Source organism: Echeneis naucrates, chromosome 18 (assembly GCF_900963305.1).
Source record: "Echeneis naucrates chromosome 18, fEcheNa1.1, whole genome shotgun sequence".
Taxonomy (NCBI): domain Eukaryota; kingdom Metazoa; phylum Chordata; class Actinopteri; order Carangiformes; family Echeneidae; genus Echeneis; species Echeneis naucrates.
The window spans coordinates 1539640-1558117 of NC_042528.1; the positions used below are offsets into that span (position 1 = coordinate 1539640).

Consider the following 18478-nt stretch of genomic DNA (forward strand, 5'->3'; position numbering starts at 1 on the left):
GTGAGGACTGAAGTGCGCCTATTTTGTATATCTGCAAATGCAAATGGGAAAAACCCAGCAGGCGGGAACACGCAGGAGAAAAATGGAACAGCAACAGATTCTTGATGCAGATGATAATGTTGTTAACAGCGTTGTAGGTGGAAACTGATCAAGTGAAATCTGGCTTTTAGCGTCACAGTTTGACTCCTCTGAGGTCAAGTTTAAAGACTAAACAATACTGTTTGACCCAGATAATGACTAGCTTAGCTTAGCTTAGCTTAGAGACCGGAAACAGGGAGGGAACACTTCCTGTTTAAGTGTCCCAGTTCCCAATTCAATGAACCATATCACAGCCTGCCATCTCCAAACATCTCCCAGTTCCTGAAGTATCGCAGAGAAGCCGACGTCTTCGTATCACTGCGGACTCTGAGCTGTCCTGCTTAAAATGTCTTTGGTCTCTTTTCCTCGTAGAGAAAGAGCTGGGGTGAATCGTTTTGTGAAGATTTCAGGTGTTTCAAAAGGCCGCTGAGGGGACAGTGTGTATGTGTGTGAGGAGCTGGGGGGGTTATAAACACACAGCAGGGAGCGACAGGTGGGGCAATCGATGACCCCTGAATGACTCATTTACATACCTGCAGGCCTGTCGTGGTCTTTATAGCTGTGATACTAAACTAATGAACGGAAACTGGGACACTGGAGGGTAAGATCCATAAAAACCAGAAGATGAATCAATCCCAACCATTCCTGCTGGATCTGCACCAGATTATGTAAACACCAATATTTTTTTTTAATTCCTGGATCTGCATCAACGCCTCAGCATTGTTTGATGCAGATCAGTGATTCCTGTATAATCTCTCAAACAAACCAACTGACAGGTGAAAACACGACCTCCTCGTCTGAGGTAACTGATTCTAACTGTCATGAAGGGAGGAATCATTGGAGGGGGAGAAAACCACGTCAGCAGCCAAATGAGCTCTTTAATGTGTGTTTCAGATAAGAGGACGGGACGGAGCTTTCACCCTGAACCTGCTCTGTTTGATTCTCTGCTGCACTGTGATTCATCTAAACCACGAAGCGGTTCACTGAATCCTCCAGGGATGACGACAGACATCAGACATCGTCACACTCGCTGGCTTTTTTGACCTAATTTGCCTACATTTGAATATGCAAACGACAGAAAAAGGTGAGAACAAAAGTGGCGTGCAGCTGAAGTGCATTTTTTATGAGACGTGAGATAACGTGTTGGAAGTCTGGACAACATCCACAACATGAGAGGAAGAGAAGCCAGAATCCAGCCGGATGTGGAAGGATTTGGGACCTGAGACTGAATCCTCATCGGCTCCTACGATGTCAGAGGTCAGAGTGTGTTTTTTTTTTCCATCTCCAAAGGGGGGGGGGGGTGTCCATATGGGTGTCTATATTTCATAATTACACACACATACACAAACACAAACACAATCTCTTCCTCTTCTTGTCACTTCCACACCTTAAAGCGGAATGGAGGTGGAGATAGAGAGAGGAAAGGATAAACTGAGGCATATAGAGAGAGAGCTGGGCGGAAGGAGGGGTAAACCGGTTCAGCAGGTATCAGGGGCCAGCTTGTTGTCACCGTTATTTCTGAGGCGCATGCGCGCTGGCGCCCGTTTCCTGCTTTTTTAAATGAGTACCTGTGCTTTCGACCCACCTCTCTCTAAGTGTGTGTGTGTGATAGTTGTTGCTCAGCCCGCTCTCTCTCTCTCTCTCTCTCTCTCACACACACACAAACGCTCGCTCCCGTTATTCCAGGTGACTCGTCTTTACCTGTCCTGCTGGCTCACCTGAGCGGACTCACCTGTCCTGACGCCGAGCACACTTTCATTTCCTCCCCCCCTCCCCAACCACCTCCACCTTCTGTTGGATCCGGATCCGGAGCTCGATCCGGCCCGAGGTGAAGGTGTGCGGAGACAAAACGGTCCACCGGCCGACGAGCCTGAAGAAAGGTGCGGGGAGGAAGGAGAGGAGGGGGCCGCCACCTTCCACTGCTGCTCTGACTTAAAGGTGACGGGAATAAAAAATAAAAAAATTCCCTCCTGAACACTGCTCCGGGTTTTGGACGCCGACATGCCGCGGGCCTTCTTGGTGAAAAAGGCGAACGTCTCTCCGGGAAAGCGGAACTGGAGCGAACTCCCCGATCACGAACGCGGGGACGTTTACGTCCCAGGTGAGTCCACACTGCTGCAAAAAAGGCCATATTTGTCGTTGTTGTGTTTGTGTGTGTGTGTTTTTTTTGTATGCATCCAAACTGTAGTCAGTGCGTCTTTACGCACGGATTGAATTAGTGGATTGATTGTTGGAGTGTCCTGGGAAAGTAAGGGGGGGTGCTGATTGTAACGGGGCGGCTTCAGTCCGGAATAACGGGAAGCTCAGAGGGCCGTGAGGAGAGAGAGAGAGAGTGTGGGGGTGTTGAGAGGTTGTGTGTTTTTATGTAATGTTTAGGCTTCGCTTGGTTTTTTATTTTGGAACCAATCACAGAATTGGCCGGAGAGAGAAATCAGTGAATGAACTGTTAAATTGACAGAAAACACACTGCGTGGGCGTAGAAGTGTGTCTGCGGCCTGTAGACTCTTCTGCCCAACCTGCTTTCTGCTCTCACATCGACCTTCAACCCCTGATTGCTGCTTTCCTTCCTTGTACAGCGCCGAGCTGACTTCTGTAAATGAGCCTGTTATTCAGCTCACCGACGGCCAGCCTTTGACTTTGGATGGAGATGGTTTATGTTCTGGAAGCTTGTGGACTTTTTAAAGTTTACTCTTTAAAGCTTTTTAAAGACATTAAGCAGATGAAAGGCTCCATTGTTTGATTTAATTGGCGTTTCTTCATTAAAGAAGAAGAAGAAGGGACGTGTGTTGACTGTCATGCTGGAGCTTTTGACTGTAGCTGTTTGCATTTCAATGACAGGTTAAAGAAACGCACCTCTGCTCTAACCCCCCCCCCACCTTCTCCCAGAACAATCCCCATTGTTGGGTTTTTATTGAAAGACCACGTCGGTATCAGATAACAAGTAACGGACTACACCCTAAAACCTCCCTCTCTCTCTCTCTCTCTCACCCTTCCCCCCTTTCCCTCCCTCGGTGTCTGCTTCCCTCCTCATCTCGTCACCGTTAGCTTTTAATCATTGACTTTTACATCCTCCATCCTGTTTGAGACCGGAACATTCGGATGAACTAAACCTCCGCGAAACATCCACCTGGTTTTAAAAACAACAACAGCAACACACATCTAAAAATCACCCCAAATCACATTTAATCAGATTATCATGCACACGGCAGAGTTTCAGGTTGGCCCCACAGCATCTGCTGATCTTTCCAAGGCAGTTTTTACGCACAAAAACGAACAAAACTTCAACCTTAACATCTAATTTCCTGCAGTGAAATGGACCGATTAACACCATCAGATCAGATTCAGTGACTCTGACTTGTGTTGTTCTTCACGTAACGTAGCCAAAAGCAACAACAACAACAAAAAAACTGTTGCATAAAAGTTCAACTTATTTTAAACTTAACGATTCAAAAGTGTCCCCATAATGTTGAACTCCTATGCGGTTGTGCGTAATTACGCAGAGCTGACACTCCTCACCAAACCCAGCAACAGTCTCTGCTGAAGTTTCTGGTATGTGCCGTTACTTGATGTACCTGCCTGACTTGTGACCGAGGGACACACACACACACACACACACACACACACACACACACTGGAAGACAGAGGTATGATGATTGCCTCCAGAAAGGCGTGTTAAATACCTCCATGAGGCGCTTTGGACAGTTTTCTCTCGCTGTGTGTGTTTGTGTGTGTCTCCAGGTGTGAGTTCAGTTTTGCCTCCCAATCCACAAACATGTGTCAGGACCTGTTTCTGATGGTTCATCGCTGGAAGATCAGGCCCAGTTTTAGTTTATAATCCAGTTCATCTCTCTTTTATACATGAAATTTTATAATTTACAGGAGAAGTTTTAGATTTCAGGATTCATGATTGTTTATTTATTTGTGATGTCGCTGGAGCTAACGTAGCTTAGCAAAAACACTGTAAACAAAGGGGAACAGTTAGCCTGACTGTGTCCAACAAGATCCACCTTCAGTTGTCTCTAAAACAGGTTTAGTTAACCCGGACTAAGACTGAAATGTAAAATATTTATTGTTCTTTTTGTCTCTGTGGGTTATGTGACGTTGCCTTCCTTGTTGTCATTGTGAGGTCGCACGACATGTTTGTGAGTTTGTGTTGGAGCTGCCAGTGTTCATCACGCTCCTCTCTGCTGATGGTTAATGTTTATTGGATGGTAGGAAAGGTAACGGACCTTACAGAGGGCCTACCGCCTGTAGCCTACTGCGCCTTTAGCAAACACACACTCACACACATACAGAGACTCACACCCTGTTTTAGATAAAGGTACCTGCTGGTTGTTGACTTTGTACCAGCTGAGCGACGTTAAAAATGGGACAAAGAAAATATCAAAGAGCTTTTTAGACCAACGTGACTCGCCCTCTCTGCCTCTGCTGAAGGTGGGGGGGGTGTTTGATCCCCATCAGCCTCCCTGCCACAGATGTATACCAAAAAAAAAAAACACACACACACTTCATTCCACCGTGAAGGGGGAAGGAGAAGTGAACAAACAATACAAGATGAGATTAAATGTCCAGCCAGCAGCAGTCACCACAGAAACTATCACCTCACTGGAAGAAGTAGGAAGGGTAGTTTTGTTTTTTTTAAGGCAGAGATCCTCCTCTTGACCTCTTCTAACCTCTTGTAATAAAATAAAGTATTCCTGTTAAATCTACCATACAACGGAAGGCATTTAGAGACACTGATGTGTGTGTTTTAGCCCAAGAAGGTCACCGTAGAGCCGAGTGCAGAACCTCAGCGCAGATCCTGCCTGAATGTGACGCAGATATGAGCTGATGTTAGAGAGCTGCAGTGTCACAGCATACCGTTATACTTCTGCTGCTCTACAGGATGAATGATATGTGTTTCCCACATTTGAATTTTATCTGTGTCCCTGCGGAGTTAACTGATAAGTTGTCTTCATCGCCGACCTGGACCACACCTTTCTCCACACAAACAAAGATATTCACGCACACGGCTGTACTGACAACACTGAGTGTTGCCTTTTACAGTGCTGTTTTGTTGTAGCGCGGACAAACAGACACACACACACACACACACACGGTGATCCAGCTTCTGTGGAGGTGGATTGTTTGAGGAAGGTGCAAGAGCTGGTGCTGCAAGACCGTCTGGCTGGACGAGTCTAACTGTGACGACTCTGTGTGGCTGTGCGTGCAAAAATAAGTCCCTACACAACAATAGGCTAAATATGTGCACACCCACACCCACGCACACACATGCGTTTGCTAATTGAGAGATTGTGCAAATATGAAGTTGTGCAGCCTCATTCTGTAATTATCTCTCACTTTGGCCGACATGTCTCTCTCCCTCTCTGTGTTTGTAAATAGCGAGTCTATACTTGTGTTAAATATGTTAAAATTAAGAGGAATTGTGATGTTTTTTTTCGTGCACCCAATGTGATGTGTTCAAGAGAAATAAGCACTGAATGAAGGAATCACACACACATATTTTTTTTTATTTATTGTTAAATTGATTTGTCTATAAAATGGCCAAAAGTGATTCACTAAAACTTTGAAATGATAAAAATGTTTCTTTAATGCAATAAATCTGAAGAGATTAACAATGACTCTTCCTGTCTTTTTCCTTCCAGTCTCCATCTTCCCTTCATCCATCCTGATGGAGGCTGAAGCCAGCCCCGCTGAGACCTCGCCGCTCTGCCTCACCAAGCACTCAGTGTCGGACACTCGGACCCACGCTGAGCTGCCGTCCAGCACGGTGCTGGGCCGACCGCAGAGCCTGGCGGCTCCACCGGAGGAGAAGTCAGAGGTCAGGAAGAGGTCACACAGCAGCTCCCCATACATCCGCTCCAAAATCAAGGTGAAAAGAGAACAGAGATGGAGAGGATTATTAAATAACAGTTTTGAAAATGGAAGAAACGCTTTTACAAACACAGATGAATACATTTAAAATGTTTCTCTTCCACAGGTTACCACGGGCGAGTTACCTCTATGCCCATCTCCACTCGCACTTCCTCCCATTTCCGTGCCGCCATCTTCAACCCCGCCTGTCGTTGTGATGCCACTTTCCCTTGCGACCACCCCTGCCCTGCCGGAGAAGGCCCCCTTGGTGACAAGACCAAAAGGTCAAGGTCACGGCTTGTCGATGGGGATGACGCCGTTGTTTGTGTGCCAGGTGAGCCAGCGAGAGCTTTCATTTAAAATCTGGACATGTGGGCCGGACTCTGATGTAAATGTTGTTTTGGAAGGACGAAAGTGCAGTAATTGAGTTTCTTATGTCGAGGTTACCTTTTGATAAGAAAAAAAATAGCGTATAAGAACTTTTATCTGTTTCCAACTGTTCTGACGGTTGGCTGTCAAACGTCCTGACTGTGTTGTTGCTTCATGCAGATCTGCCAGAAGACGTTCCAGTACCAGAGGATGTTAAACAGACACATCAAGTGTCACAACGAGACCAAGAGACACCCGTGCAGCTTCTGTGGCAAAGGCTTCAACGACACCTTTGACCTGAAGAGACACGTGCGCACACACACAGGTAGCGACCCGTTTCCATGACGAACACACTTTTTCAGATTTAGAAAGCAAAGCAAGAACATAGAAATGACATTTAAAAAAAATGTTTTCATGCAGGTGTCCGTCCGTACAAGTGCACCCTGTGTGAGAAGGCCTTCACCCAGCGCTGCTCCCTGGAGTCCCACATGAAGAAGATCCACAGCATCACCCTGAAGTACGCCTACAAGGAGCGACGCAACAAGCTGTACGTCTGCGAGGAGTGCGGTCACACAGCAGGAGCTCAGGACGAGCTGCTGATCCACCTCACCTCGTCTCACCCCGACAGTCCGCTGCTGAAGGGGAAGGCCGCAAGAAGAGCTGCAGGAGGAGGAGGAGGAGGGGAGGGAAGGTCGGTGGGAGGATCTGCACCAGGCTCTCCCCAAGGAGCCGATAGTGATGATACCACCGGATCAGCGGGGCAGTAGAGCAGGGACAGTCTGGAGGATCATCAGAATAACCTCAGGGGGGCGGATGAAGGATGAATGGATGCATTATCTGATGGACATATAGGCGAAGTGACACGAGTGGATAAGTCAGATTACACAAGCAGGATACAGGTACTGTATATGTGTATATATTTATGAAGGTACGTGTGTATGGATTTGGGAATATGACTAATATTGAATGAATGATCTGAACGAGGGTCAGACTTTATAGCTTTACATGAAATTCTACATAGGACCAATTTATTTTTCCACCTTTGTACTGTAAATGTTTCCTGTGGGCTTCTTTGTACAGCAAGATGAATTTTTGTATCTATGAAAAAGGGAAAAACATTATATTAAAAGGGGTAATATATGTCAGAAAATTGTTTTCTTTTATTCTTTGTTATGAATTCTGTGTGTTGTTGTGTCTCCAAAATCACCGAATGACAACAGTCATTACTTATAATTTAACTAAAAGATACGTGATGGGGACTTGTGGCCAGTGAGGTTGTCTTTAAATAAAAAATAGCGTCTAGTTCATGCCTCCTGAACAATAAGTGAAAGTATTATGGCAGGAACAACTCGCCATGGTTCACTTTCCAAAGTGTCGTATTTTCTGGGCAATATAATGATCCGATTTGAAAAGATCTGAAAAACCCAGGTCATCTAATAACAGCTGCTGCTGGTGTGTTTTCTTCTTCAAAGGCTTGTCCAATGACCTGGAGGAAAAATGATCCTTTCTCTGGGTGTCCCGGTGGTTCACCTGGTGGAATGTGTACCAGTCAGGATTAGGCGTAATTGTAGGAGACCTGGGTTTGAGTCCGACCCGTGGTGCTTCTCTGCATGTCATTCCCTCTCTCATCAAATTTCCTGTCACATTAATAAAGGACAAAAAAAAAAAAAAAAGAAGAATAGGAAATATTTCCCAAATTGAACTTCTTTTTCTTAAAACCAGCCAGATGAAAAAGTCTTTGAAAATGTTAAATTTCTTCATTTCACATTAATTGAAATTTACAAACAATAAATGTGACTGCGGTTTAAAAAATATATATATATATACTTTTTCATCAAACGATGTGGAAATATGTTCCTCCTTGTTACATTTTTTTCTTCCCTTTGTATTTATGTCTTGGAATAATCTGCCTTTAAATTCTATGTAAAGAAGGCAAACAGCATATGACTCAACAAAACAAGATTGTTCTTCACTAATTATTCCCCCACCTTCCTCAAGCTCTTGACTGTGTGAGCTTTCAGAGAAGGCAAAGCAGAGGAAGGGAGGATGTGGCTGGGAGGGTGAGGTTGGATTCCTGGTCTCTGTTGGGTCTTGTTGGAGGATTCCAGCAAACCGCCTTCAGCCTGAGGATCTATGGAGGCGGACTCAGGTGACAACCACATAACGGTCTTTAAAGTCATGAAGAGAGGTGAAGTTCGAGCAATCCTTTTCTTTCTTTTTCCTCCTATAGATTTTGTGTTTTCATACATTTGTTAATTTTAAAGAAACTTTGTTTTAGTTAGCAATCATCACTTATATTGGTCTAATTAATTGATTTATTGGTTTACTGAAAATTACTAAATTTCTCTGTCATTGAGCAAAAAACATTTCTTGTCTGCAGTTATGCAAAGGGCAAGATTATTTATATATTTATATATTTATTGTAATAAATGAATGATTTTAGGCTGTGATACATGAACATATGAAACAACAGTTAGCATAAATGAAATTAATTATTAATGTGTGTTGTTTGTTTACGTAAAAAATAAACATTTATGTCCAAACAGGAATTATAATCAGCTATTAGACATATTTTTGAAATCTAATCTGTCAGATTTAATAATCAAAACGTTTTTTCATGTTTGTTTTTATGTTTATGTAACTTATGTATGTATGTATGTAATTTTTTTAACCGGAAGCTCTGCCGCTCTTGGTCACGTGACCTGTGCCGATGTGGGCATGCGCAGTGAGTTTGAAAACAAGGCGGCAGTGTCCGCTGCGAAAGCTCAGCAGCTAAAAGGTGACCAATATTTAGCAGGAACAAAGAGTTTTACTGCTTTCACCGCCACAAAACTTCAACAAATAGGTTTATTTGTGCTGTACACGTCCAGAGTCGTTGGTGGGAAACGGGAGAATCAGCCTTTTAAAGGTTGCTAACGTTAGCTTCTGTTAGCTAAAGTAGCAGGATGTGTCGGGTTGTTTTGTTGTCATGTCGTCAGGAAGCAGCCTGTTGTTGTTGTTATTATTGTTATTATTATTATTTAGTAGTTCTTATCCTGTCCTCTCCTCTGACAGTGGTGAGGGATGCCAGCTTCAAAGCCGGTCCGGCTCGGTCGGAAACGCGTCCTGCCGGCCTGTCCCAACCCGCTTTTCCTCCAGTGGCTCACCGAGCTCCGGGACGAGGCCAGAGAGAAAGGCCTGAAGATCCAGTACGTGTACCAGAAGGTGAGGAGGACCCTGCTCCGGTCTTCATCAGGTCTGCAGGGATGAATTCAAACACAGATAATCTCACAGACACACAATCACTGAGCATCTCATTATGAACACCTGCTGACTGCTGGAGATGTGAACGGTGTCATGATGAGGAGAGAGAGTTCTGAGTGACTAATGCAGAAAACATCATTTGTGTTTATGTCATTATATCTTTTATCAGGCCATCAACTCTCTCAACAAGTATCCACTTCCACTACAAAACGCCAAAGAGGCAAAGATCCTCCAAAACTTCGGAGACGGGATCTGTAAAATACTGGATGAAAAACTCCAACAACACCTCAGACAGAACGGTAAGAAGCTGCTGAGTGAACTGGATCAGATCTGCGTGAACTGTTTCCATCTGATTTTATTACCACATGACTTGGCAACATTTCTGTGAAGTAGGAAAGATATAATAGAAAAACTAGTTATAGTCTATTTATTTTATTTCAACTACATGTATGCCAGTTTTTTTGTGCACATAAAGTATCTCTACACACTGAATTTATCATATTACAGGTTAAAGTTTTAAGAGTAATTAAAATATTTTCCCCAGTTTCAGTTTACAATGTGCAGCTTCTCCATTTACCTGTCTTCACTTCCTCTGCAGGTCCACAAGCTCCTACTCATTCTCTCTCAGTAGGAGGGCCCCCTCCTGGCAGGCCAGACAACAACAGCCTGGCTTCATACAGGAAGGTAAAGAAATGACAAAAATGTTTTCTGTTTATTTGCTTTAGCTAAAATAATCTAGTAATAGTCAGATAATTGTGTTGGCTTTTTTTTTATTTTGAAGGAGGATTGCTTTTCTGAAGACTAAATGTTTGTGAAATTTAATCCAGATTTTCAAAGGAAGTAAGGTGTGATTTTTCTTTTCCTGAACGTCCCATCATTGTTTGAAGAAAAATGCTGAAGGGGATGGAGGGAGGAGGAAGAAACGGGAGTATGTGCCTCAGAAGAGATCAGGCGGTTACGCTGTGCTGCTGACCCTGTACAGACAGTCACAGGTGCACCTTTCTCCTTCAGACGCCACTGACATGTCTCCAAATACAACACCGTGGCCTCAGTTTCTCACTGTCGTCATCTTTCTCTGCAGATCCCGGGTAGTAAAGGTTACATGTTTAAGCTGGAGCTACAAGATGAAGCTCAGCTTCTCTGTGACAAGTCTTTCACTGTGGTAAATGGAGTTTGTATTTTCTCATAACACGATAGAATGAACCACCCGCTCTGCTCACTTTAATCCTCAGGATTCATTTTACCCTCCTTTGTTTCCCTGCAGCCTGATCTGGGCAGCAAGTACACGGCCTGGTCTTCAGTCAGTACTCTGATCCAAAAGAACCTGGTGATCAAGACCCACAATCCTGCCAGGTACACAGGACCCACTCGTCTTTGTTTGAATAAGACTGCTGGCAGAAACCTAAGCAGTGACTCACGGATCGCGTTTTAATTTCGGTTGTATGACATTTCTTAGATGTTATTCATCAGGAGTCGCTGAGCAGGTTCTGAATATCCAGAGTTAGAATTGTGGTGAACAAAGAAACATTAAACCCCATTTTAGGTTGAACAGATTTTAATAAAGTCAGCAGGTTGACTGTACAAGAGGAGTGAAACTCCCAAAAATGACCTCACAAAGAAGGGCACACTACAACTTTGTAGATTCTGTTGACTAAATGCAGACCAGTGATTGTCAATATGCTTTCTGTGGGTCCCCAATAATACTTCAGAGCTCATGTTCCCTCCGTCTCTCAGGTACTCTCTGACTGAAGAAGGTCTGCATTTGGCTGAACGGCTGGAATCAGCAGAAACACCAGAGGGAGGCAGATTGGAGGTGAGAAGGGAGGAGGAAGATGGTCCCGGGGTTGTGGACCTGACTGGCTGCGATAAAGAAGAGACGGAGGAGGACAGAATAGAGTGAGTGGACGCTGTATGTGAAACACTCATCTTTCTGCTGAAAATTAATGAATCATTTTCTCCCCACAGAGACGTGAAAGAGCGGCAGGATGCCGAGGTGGGTTTGGATTCACAGACAACTAACAGGAAGCCAAACGAAGGCTGCCTTCTACCTGGGACCTATGAAATCCTTCTCTGTGTTGACTTTATAGAAACCACGGGGTGAGAGACCTTCCTGCTGCCACATAAATCTGCGTCCTCATCCCTCCTTGTCCTCACTTTGCTTTGATCTATCTGTGCAGCGGCAGCCACCATCGTAAGCAGGAGCTGGTCAAAGAGCTTCAGAGAAACGGGGTGAACTTCGACGTCAGGAAGCTGAATGTGGGAGACTTCCTGTGGGTGGCTCGGGAGAAGGTGGCGCCCATTCCAGGTAACGCAGGAAGAAGGAGGAGAGACGTTTTCGCTCACTTTTTTGAATCTTCCTTTCAAGCTCACTTCTGTTTTAGATTTTAGAAATTTTATCCTTATATCAGAAAAACACAAGCTTTTAACGTTCTATTCTCTCATTTCCTTTATCGTCTTTCCAGGGAATATTCAGTCAATGAGAAATAAGATAAAATAAGAATAATTGTGGAATAAATACATCTATTGAGTCCACAGAGAAACAGTTTTTGTCAAATCCCAGTATTTCTAACTATCATCCATGTGCTGCTCAACATCTCCCTTTCTGCGTGTCCAGGTCAACTACGAGCCCCCACAGGGAGGGAGCTGGCCCTGGATTACATCATCGAGAGGAAGCGGATAGACGACCTGTGCGGGAGCATCATCGACGGACGTTTCAGGGAGCAGAAGGTCGGAACAGAAGGATCACACTGATTAAAATCAGTTAAGATCAGTTAGAATTCAAAGCAACACAAACACAAAAATGAGATTTGAATATTAGACTGTTCACAGATTTTAAACTAATAATCAATAATCAGTAGATTCATTAACGATAAAAATGTGCTGCACATAAAGTGGATCAATTATTATCGTCCTCTCTTCCCTCCATCAGTTTCGGCTGAAGAGGTGTGGTCTTCGCCGGCCCATCTACCTGGTGGAGGAGTGCGGGACGGCCGCCTCCCACCTGAGTTTACCTGAAGCGACGCTGAAGCAGGCCATCATCAACACACAGGTGAGGTCGGTCTCATGCCGGCTGACTGGACTGAATTTTTGATAGCAGAAAATTCTCTATTTTTTATTATTCATTATTTAGTTAATCATGAATCATTATAGACCAACTGAACTCAGGAGGCTCTTGATGATTCGTTGTGGGTTTTTGTGCGTCAGGTGGTCGACGGCTTCTTTGTGAAGAGAGTCCAGGATGTGAGGGAGTCGGCGGCCTACCTCACTGTCATGACCCGATACCTGACCAAGCTGTACCAGGTGAGACGATCTACTTCCTGTTTACACCGTTAAGTGAAGATGAATCGATCTGATTGTCAGATTGTATTGAAGTCTATGGGAACATGTCCTTCCTTCCCCTTTGGCTTATTAGCTCAGTAAACGTTCTCCCTGTGAGCTTATGGTCTGAGTTTTTAGTTTCAAGTCTTTCCTCGATTCTTAGAACCGGACGCTGAGCTGTCGCTCCAGAGAGCTGGAGGGCGATGAAGCCGCTGATGAGGAGGAAGGAGGCATCCTCCCCTCCTGCTCTCTCCTTTCCTTTGCCGAGTTCAACTACGGTGCCGTCAAAAACAAGGTGTGTTTGTTTGTCCACCGATCACTCAACCCTTCATCAGTTCATCTGTTAAAGCAGCGTCACTCTTTGTCTCAGCTGTGAAGGTTTGAATCCCTTTCTTCTTCTTCTTCTAGTCTCAGACAGTGAGGGAGGTGTTTGCCCGACAGCTGATGCAGATCAGCGGTTTGTCTGGCGACAAAGCAGCAGCCATACTGGAGCAGTACAACACGCCGCACAGGTAACAAACATCCACAGCTCGCCTGCTGTGTTTTCCACTCAGAATAAAAATATTACACAGTTTGATATGAAAACTATGAAAAAAGGGGGCGTCCCTTCAGATTCACACATTCACTGACTTTTCTTTGTCCTCAGCCTCCTCAGCGCCTACGAACGATGTGCAGGCGAAGCAGAGAAGGAGAAGCTGCTCTCGTCTATCCGATACGGGAAACTGAAAAGGTTTGTAGACTTTAATTTAATTTCGTTTGTAAATTTAATGTAGACTTTAAAAAGTTTAATTGATCCCTTTAGTTGAGTTCGGGCAGCTCAGGAAAAAAATAAGTAAAAAAGGTAGAAAAGGTGATCAGCTCTTTTCCTGTGAAATCAGCTGGATTTAAGAGAGAAATGAGGAGAACTCTGGAGTAATTCACCTTTTTCTTTTTGTTTTTCAGAAACCTGGGTCCAGCTCTGAGCAGAACGGTGTATCAGCTGTACTGCACGAAAGGAGCTCTGTCATAGACGCAAACGGTCAGAGATCAACACGGACACAAACTCACTCTAACCCGAAATGGGACTGTTTAGTTCTCAGACTCAGATCAGCTGTTACGTGGTTCATTAAATATAAAGATGCTGCTATATTTTATTGGAAAATATTCCTCACACTGAATCAATAAACTTTATTTTGGATAATATTCTCGTCTTAGATTGTTCATCTGATAATTTAACAGTAACTGTTGATTTGATTTGTAGTAATTTTGTTAACAGAACTTAAATATTTAGTTTGCAGGTTTCTGAGCTTAGCTGGTTGGGTAGAATGGAAGCTAAGCCTCGACAGTTTGCATTAATGTTTTACAAACTTCTTTTAGCTGATATTCAACACATTTAAATTAGGGTCATTGCTAACAAGCTTAATTAGGATTCACAAGATTTTAGCTCAACTACAAAATGTAAGAAAATGACAGCAAAAAACAATTCAGGGTCTGATGCTTGTAGTTTAATTTCTTTTCATCTAATAGTAAAATAAATAAATGTGTGTAAACAGCATAGATGTTTAGTGACAGAAGAAAATAAGGTGCTGGAGTTGGAGCTTCATGGATAAATCAGATAGATTTAATGGGGGAAAAAATGTCAGACAAACAAAATGGTGGACACTGCAGCAGTCGGGTTGACCAACAAAAATAAAAACCACTAAATGAAATTTAAAAAAAGCAGGTGATCTGTTCTCAGTGTGATCTCAATCACATCTGGACTTTAAATGATTCTATTGTTTTCATTTCTTCAGGTTATAACAATAGAGATTTTTTTTCAGCTAAATTGTCTTTTTCCAATCTGAAAACTGTTCAGTCACATTAAACTCTTAAACTGAGTGCAGGTTGGAAGATTAGAAGTCACAGGAAGTTGTGGAAAAAGGAAAGAAATGGATTCTTAATGTGCGATTAAATTTTTTTTTTTTTTTTACTTTATCACAGATTTTAAAATAATCTGCTGTTTTTCTTTTCAGGTTTAACATCGCTCATCTCCACTCTGGTCCCAAATCTGATCACTTCTGTTATTTACACAAAAAAAAAGGAATACAAAAAGGGTTCAACAGGTTAACAAAGTGCCATAATCCACTGTTTGTCGTTTTCAGGAGACGCTCCAGTTTCTCGGATCTGTCTTAAAACCACGTTTCTTTTCAGAGTTATCGGCTCCTCTTCGTGCTGGCAGGAGGTGATGTTAGTTGCTAATTTTCTCCTCTGATCTCAACAGAACCTGAAGAGTCTCACACTGAGGCTCCAACATGTTTTAGGGCAAAAAACAGGCCGGACAGATCACTGACTGCGGCGGCTAGAAGCGTGCTGTCTGACATCACTCTGCAGTTCACCCAAATAACTGAAGACCAATAATTTTGGCGTCTGGTTGTTAAAGACGGACGTGAGAAAACACAGCTCGCTCTCGGCAGCGAAAACAAACAGGTGTTAGAACTGATCCCAGATTGGAGCTGGAGAGTCTCTCTCTTCCCTGTGAGTGGTCCCCATCCCAAAGCAAGTCCAACATCGTCACGATGACGGCAGCAGATTTCTGCTCCGTGTTTCAGAGTCAAACGTTTGCTCACGTCCGTCAGCAGAACCTAAACCCAGCACAGTGAAACGTCACCTGTCCGGCGCTTTGGCTCCTCCTCCTCCTCGGAGTTTGGCGAGGGAGCCTGAAACCATCCTGAGGATTCTGGTCCATTGATAATCCCTGGGAGGAAACCAAATCCTTCAGGACAGGAAATAAAATCCAGATGCTCTGGCCTCATGAGTTATACACACCAGTAGTGTCCCCTCCCCCGCCGCGGCCCTGACCAGGCGGTTAGTCGGGCATGTCGATGCAGAGTTTGGGTGGTGGGACAAAATACTTCCCGGGGCTCTGTGTGATCACCACGCCGGTCTTCTTGTGGAACATAGGGGCAATCTTCGGTGGCGGCTCAGGGACGGGCAGATCCTCGGCCGCCTCGGGGTCCTCGCTGCGCTGGAGGTCGTAAGACACGTTGCCGTACTCCCGCAGGAAGGGGAGGAGCTCCAAAAGGAAGTGGCAGAAATCCTTCCGGATACCAAACCACCCTACAAGGACAAGAGGAACAGAATTACTTCGACCTGCGAGTCATATTTCTGCTATAATATTATTTGGGGCTTTTTCGTGGCGTTTAACACTCACAGTGGTTCCCTCCCTTCTGACCAAAGGTGGTGGCCATCAGCGTGAGCAGCGACAGCCAGAGAGGAACAAACACACAAACGTAGCTCAGGCTGTTGTGTCCATCCAGTTTGTGCACCAGGAGGATCTGCGAGACAGAGAGGAGGAGGGGTTAAAGTGCCATTTGTTTGCCCACCAGTGTTATTTTGTGTAACTTTGCATGATGTCCTGCTTTAAAAGTACACAAAACGTCTCTACGTATCAACATTTCTGTTTCTGTTCATGAGCTGAGTTGTGTGTTTAAGTGCTGTTTGGTGTAATGTGTAAACCTTGTTGTGTTATTAAAAGAAGGTCGCCTCCGACCTTTAAAGAAAATACTAAACTCACCTCGAAGGTAAGAAGCGGTACGACAATCGTCATCCAACTGATTGCCATGGTGATGTGTGTCCGCCGCTGTTCGGCGATGATGTCAATGGAGCGGAGGAAGAGGACAGACCAGATGATGTAGTAGAGTACGACAAGGCACAGGAAGGACATTAGGATCCACAGAGGGACGCACACAACCTGCAAACACGCACGCACACACACACACACACATATATATATATAAACTGTACAGTGACAGCATCAGGTGGAGCTCTGCGGTTTCACTGTTGTGTGTCTGAGTGTCTCACCAGCCACGGCCAGTTGATGATCCTGTCCAGCTTCAGAGCGATGAAGATGAACTGGAGGATGTTGACTGAACACAAAACCTCCAGCTGAGGAGACACAAAAATGAAAATCAGAAACATGACATCCCGTTTTCTGATCAGAAGTCGGCCTGATGTCTGGATTCTTTACCTCGAGGGAGCGGTCATGTCTGAACCCCCAGACGCACGCCGCCACAGACACGGGCGACACGAAGAAGAGCGGCATGAAGACCAGGAGCCAGAAGTAGCTTCCTCTCGCCACGCGGTCGCACACCAACACCTCGAACATCAGCAGCAGGACGTGGAGTCCCACCGCGATCAGCATGGCTTTGAATTCCACACATGTCTCCCCTTCAGCCCTGGACAGACCATCATGTCAGATTTAACACAGATTCAGTTTTGTTGTAATGAATAAAAATGCAGGAAGACTAAAGGTCTCATCTTGTTTGATTATGAACAACCACAAATCCACATCACAGCTGATTTAAAAAAAAGTGTTCTGCAGCCTCCTGTCCTCTGAACTGGAAATGTGGAAAAGCCTACCTGTACTGAGGGTTGTGGGCCCAGACGCCGGTGCCCACCGAGGCCCCAAAGATGACCAACAGCTTCCACAGCCATATTGGTGTAAAGACAGCCCAGTAGCTCCAGTGGATGACTCCGTCCAGCCTCAAGGACAGAAGCACGGAGAACAGCAGGAGGCAGGAGTAGATCAGGAACTTACTGTGGAGACACACGTGTTAAAAAACATCATCATAAGATGTTCCTCAGAAAATACAGTCATGTATGAAAACTAGTTTTTAAAAACTATTTCTTCATAGCTGCATTTTAACCGTACTGTTCAGACATCAGATTATTTCAGAATGTCTTTGGAGCATTAAAACAAGAAATAAGAAATTAAAATAAAATAAGTCATTTATCACAAACTAAAGTCAAAAGATGGAGTTAAACACCTTCGTTGTCATGATTTGGATGTTTGATCAGAAGTTTCTACATTTGACTTTAATTCTAACGTCATGATGTTTTAATAGATTTAAGGATCATCTTTATATTATTCATATAAGGCACTTTGGTTATTTTAAATGTGCTTATAAAGAAAACTTGTCTTCTAATTCCGTATAAACCTTTAGACCTCTTTATTTACATATTATAATGATGGTAAAATCGAGTCAAAACCCAATAAAGCAGATTAAATGTTACACTGGAGAGGATTGTTTAATGAAAATGAATTTACCACCAAACATTTTGATTTTGCTGAAAACACGACAAATCGATCGATCGAAGACTGAATCTGATCGATAATTAAAAAAAAAGCTTTATTACTTAGCGAGCAGCCGGTTAGCTTTAGCTACAGTTAGCTCGTTAGCCGAGGCCTTGTTCGGCTAAAACGGCCTTTTTTGTTGAATAAAATCCGTTTTGGGTTCCGTGCTGATCGGTTCACTTCACCTCTCTGTACCGGATCAGCTGAGACAAACATGAGTTAACACTTTCAGACGGATAAAAAAACAACAACAAACACACAAAGTTGTGCGTCTCCGCAGCTGCGGGGCTATTAGCCGGAATGCTAACCGGCGGCGCTAACCTTACCTCGGGTTGAAGTCCTGAAACAGTCCTCTTAGGTTCATGATGTAAAAGCGGCCGGCATCAGCTCACCGCCGCCGGTTTAGTTTGCTAAACATCGTAGTTTTTGTGTCATTGGAGCTTTGTTGGACGTGTTTCATGCTAGCCCGTGTGTTGTGTTGTGTTGTTTTTTTTTCCTCCCTTCGGAAGTCACGTGACCACACGA

General features: G+C 44.1%; 3 protein-coding genes across 5 annotated transcripts; 2 read left to right on the forward strand and 1 right to left on the reverse strand.

Moving 5' to 3' along the window:
* Positions 1-1673: 1673 nt before the first annotated feature.
* ovol1a (ovo-like zinc finger 1a) lies at positions 1674-7469 on the forward strand. Its single transcript, XM_029526606.1, has 5 exons — positions 1674-2179; positions 5724-5950; positions 6059-6265; positions 6481-6625; positions 6721-7469. The coding sequence occupies exons 1-5, from the start codon at positions 2080-2082 to the stop codon at positions 7065-7067; spliced, it is 1026 nt and encodes a 341-aa protein (XP_029382466.1). The 5' UTR covers positions 1674-2079; the 3' UTR covers positions 7068-7469.
* Positions 7470-9011: 1542 nt separating this feature from the next.
* On the forward strand, positions 9012-17122 carry mus81 (MUS81 structure-specific endonuclease subunit). 2 transcript variants are annotated; one of them, XM_029526592.1, is made up of 17 exons: positions 9012-9079; positions 9355-9504; positions 9713-9842; positions 10142-10227; positions 10431-10535; positions 10625-10705; positions 10808-10896; positions 11278-11439; positions 11509-11640; positions 11721-11848; positions 12158-12270; positions 12473-12592; positions 12748-12843; positions 13025-13156; positions 13270-13373; positions 13508-13591; positions 13804-17122. In XM_029526592.1, the coding sequence occupies exons 2-17, from the start codon at positions 9364-9366 to the stop codon at positions 13868-13870; spliced, it is 1770 nt and encodes a 589-aa protein (XP_029382452.1). In that variant the 5' UTR covers positions 9012-9079; positions 9355-9363; the 3' UTR covers positions 13871-17122. The 2 variants fall into 2 exon arrangements, with proteins under 2 accessions (XP_029382452.1, XP_029382453.1); XM_029526593.1 differs by lacking the exon at positions 9012-9079 and adding an exon at positions 9128-9208.
* On the reverse strand, positions 14324-18442 carry tmem185 (transmembrane protein 185). 2 transcript variants are annotated; one of them, XM_029526594.1, is made up of 7 exons: positions 18280-18442; positions 17239-17415; positions 16847-17054; positions 16681-16764; positions 16394-16570; positions 16031-16154; positions 14324-15936 (listed from the first exon to the last, which is right to left on the reverse strand). In XM_029526594.1, the coding sequence occupies exons 1-7, from the start codon at positions 18315-18317 to the stop codon at positions 15686-15688; spliced, it is 1059 nt and encodes a 352-aa protein (XP_029382454.1). In that variant the 5' UTR covers positions 18318-18442; the 3' UTR covers positions 14324-15685. The 2 variants fall into 2 exon arrangements, with proteins under 2 accessions (XP_029382454.1, XP_029382455.1); XM_029526595.1 differs by lacking the exon at positions 17239-17415.
* Between the last annotated feature and the right edge of the window lie 36 nt (positions 18443-18478).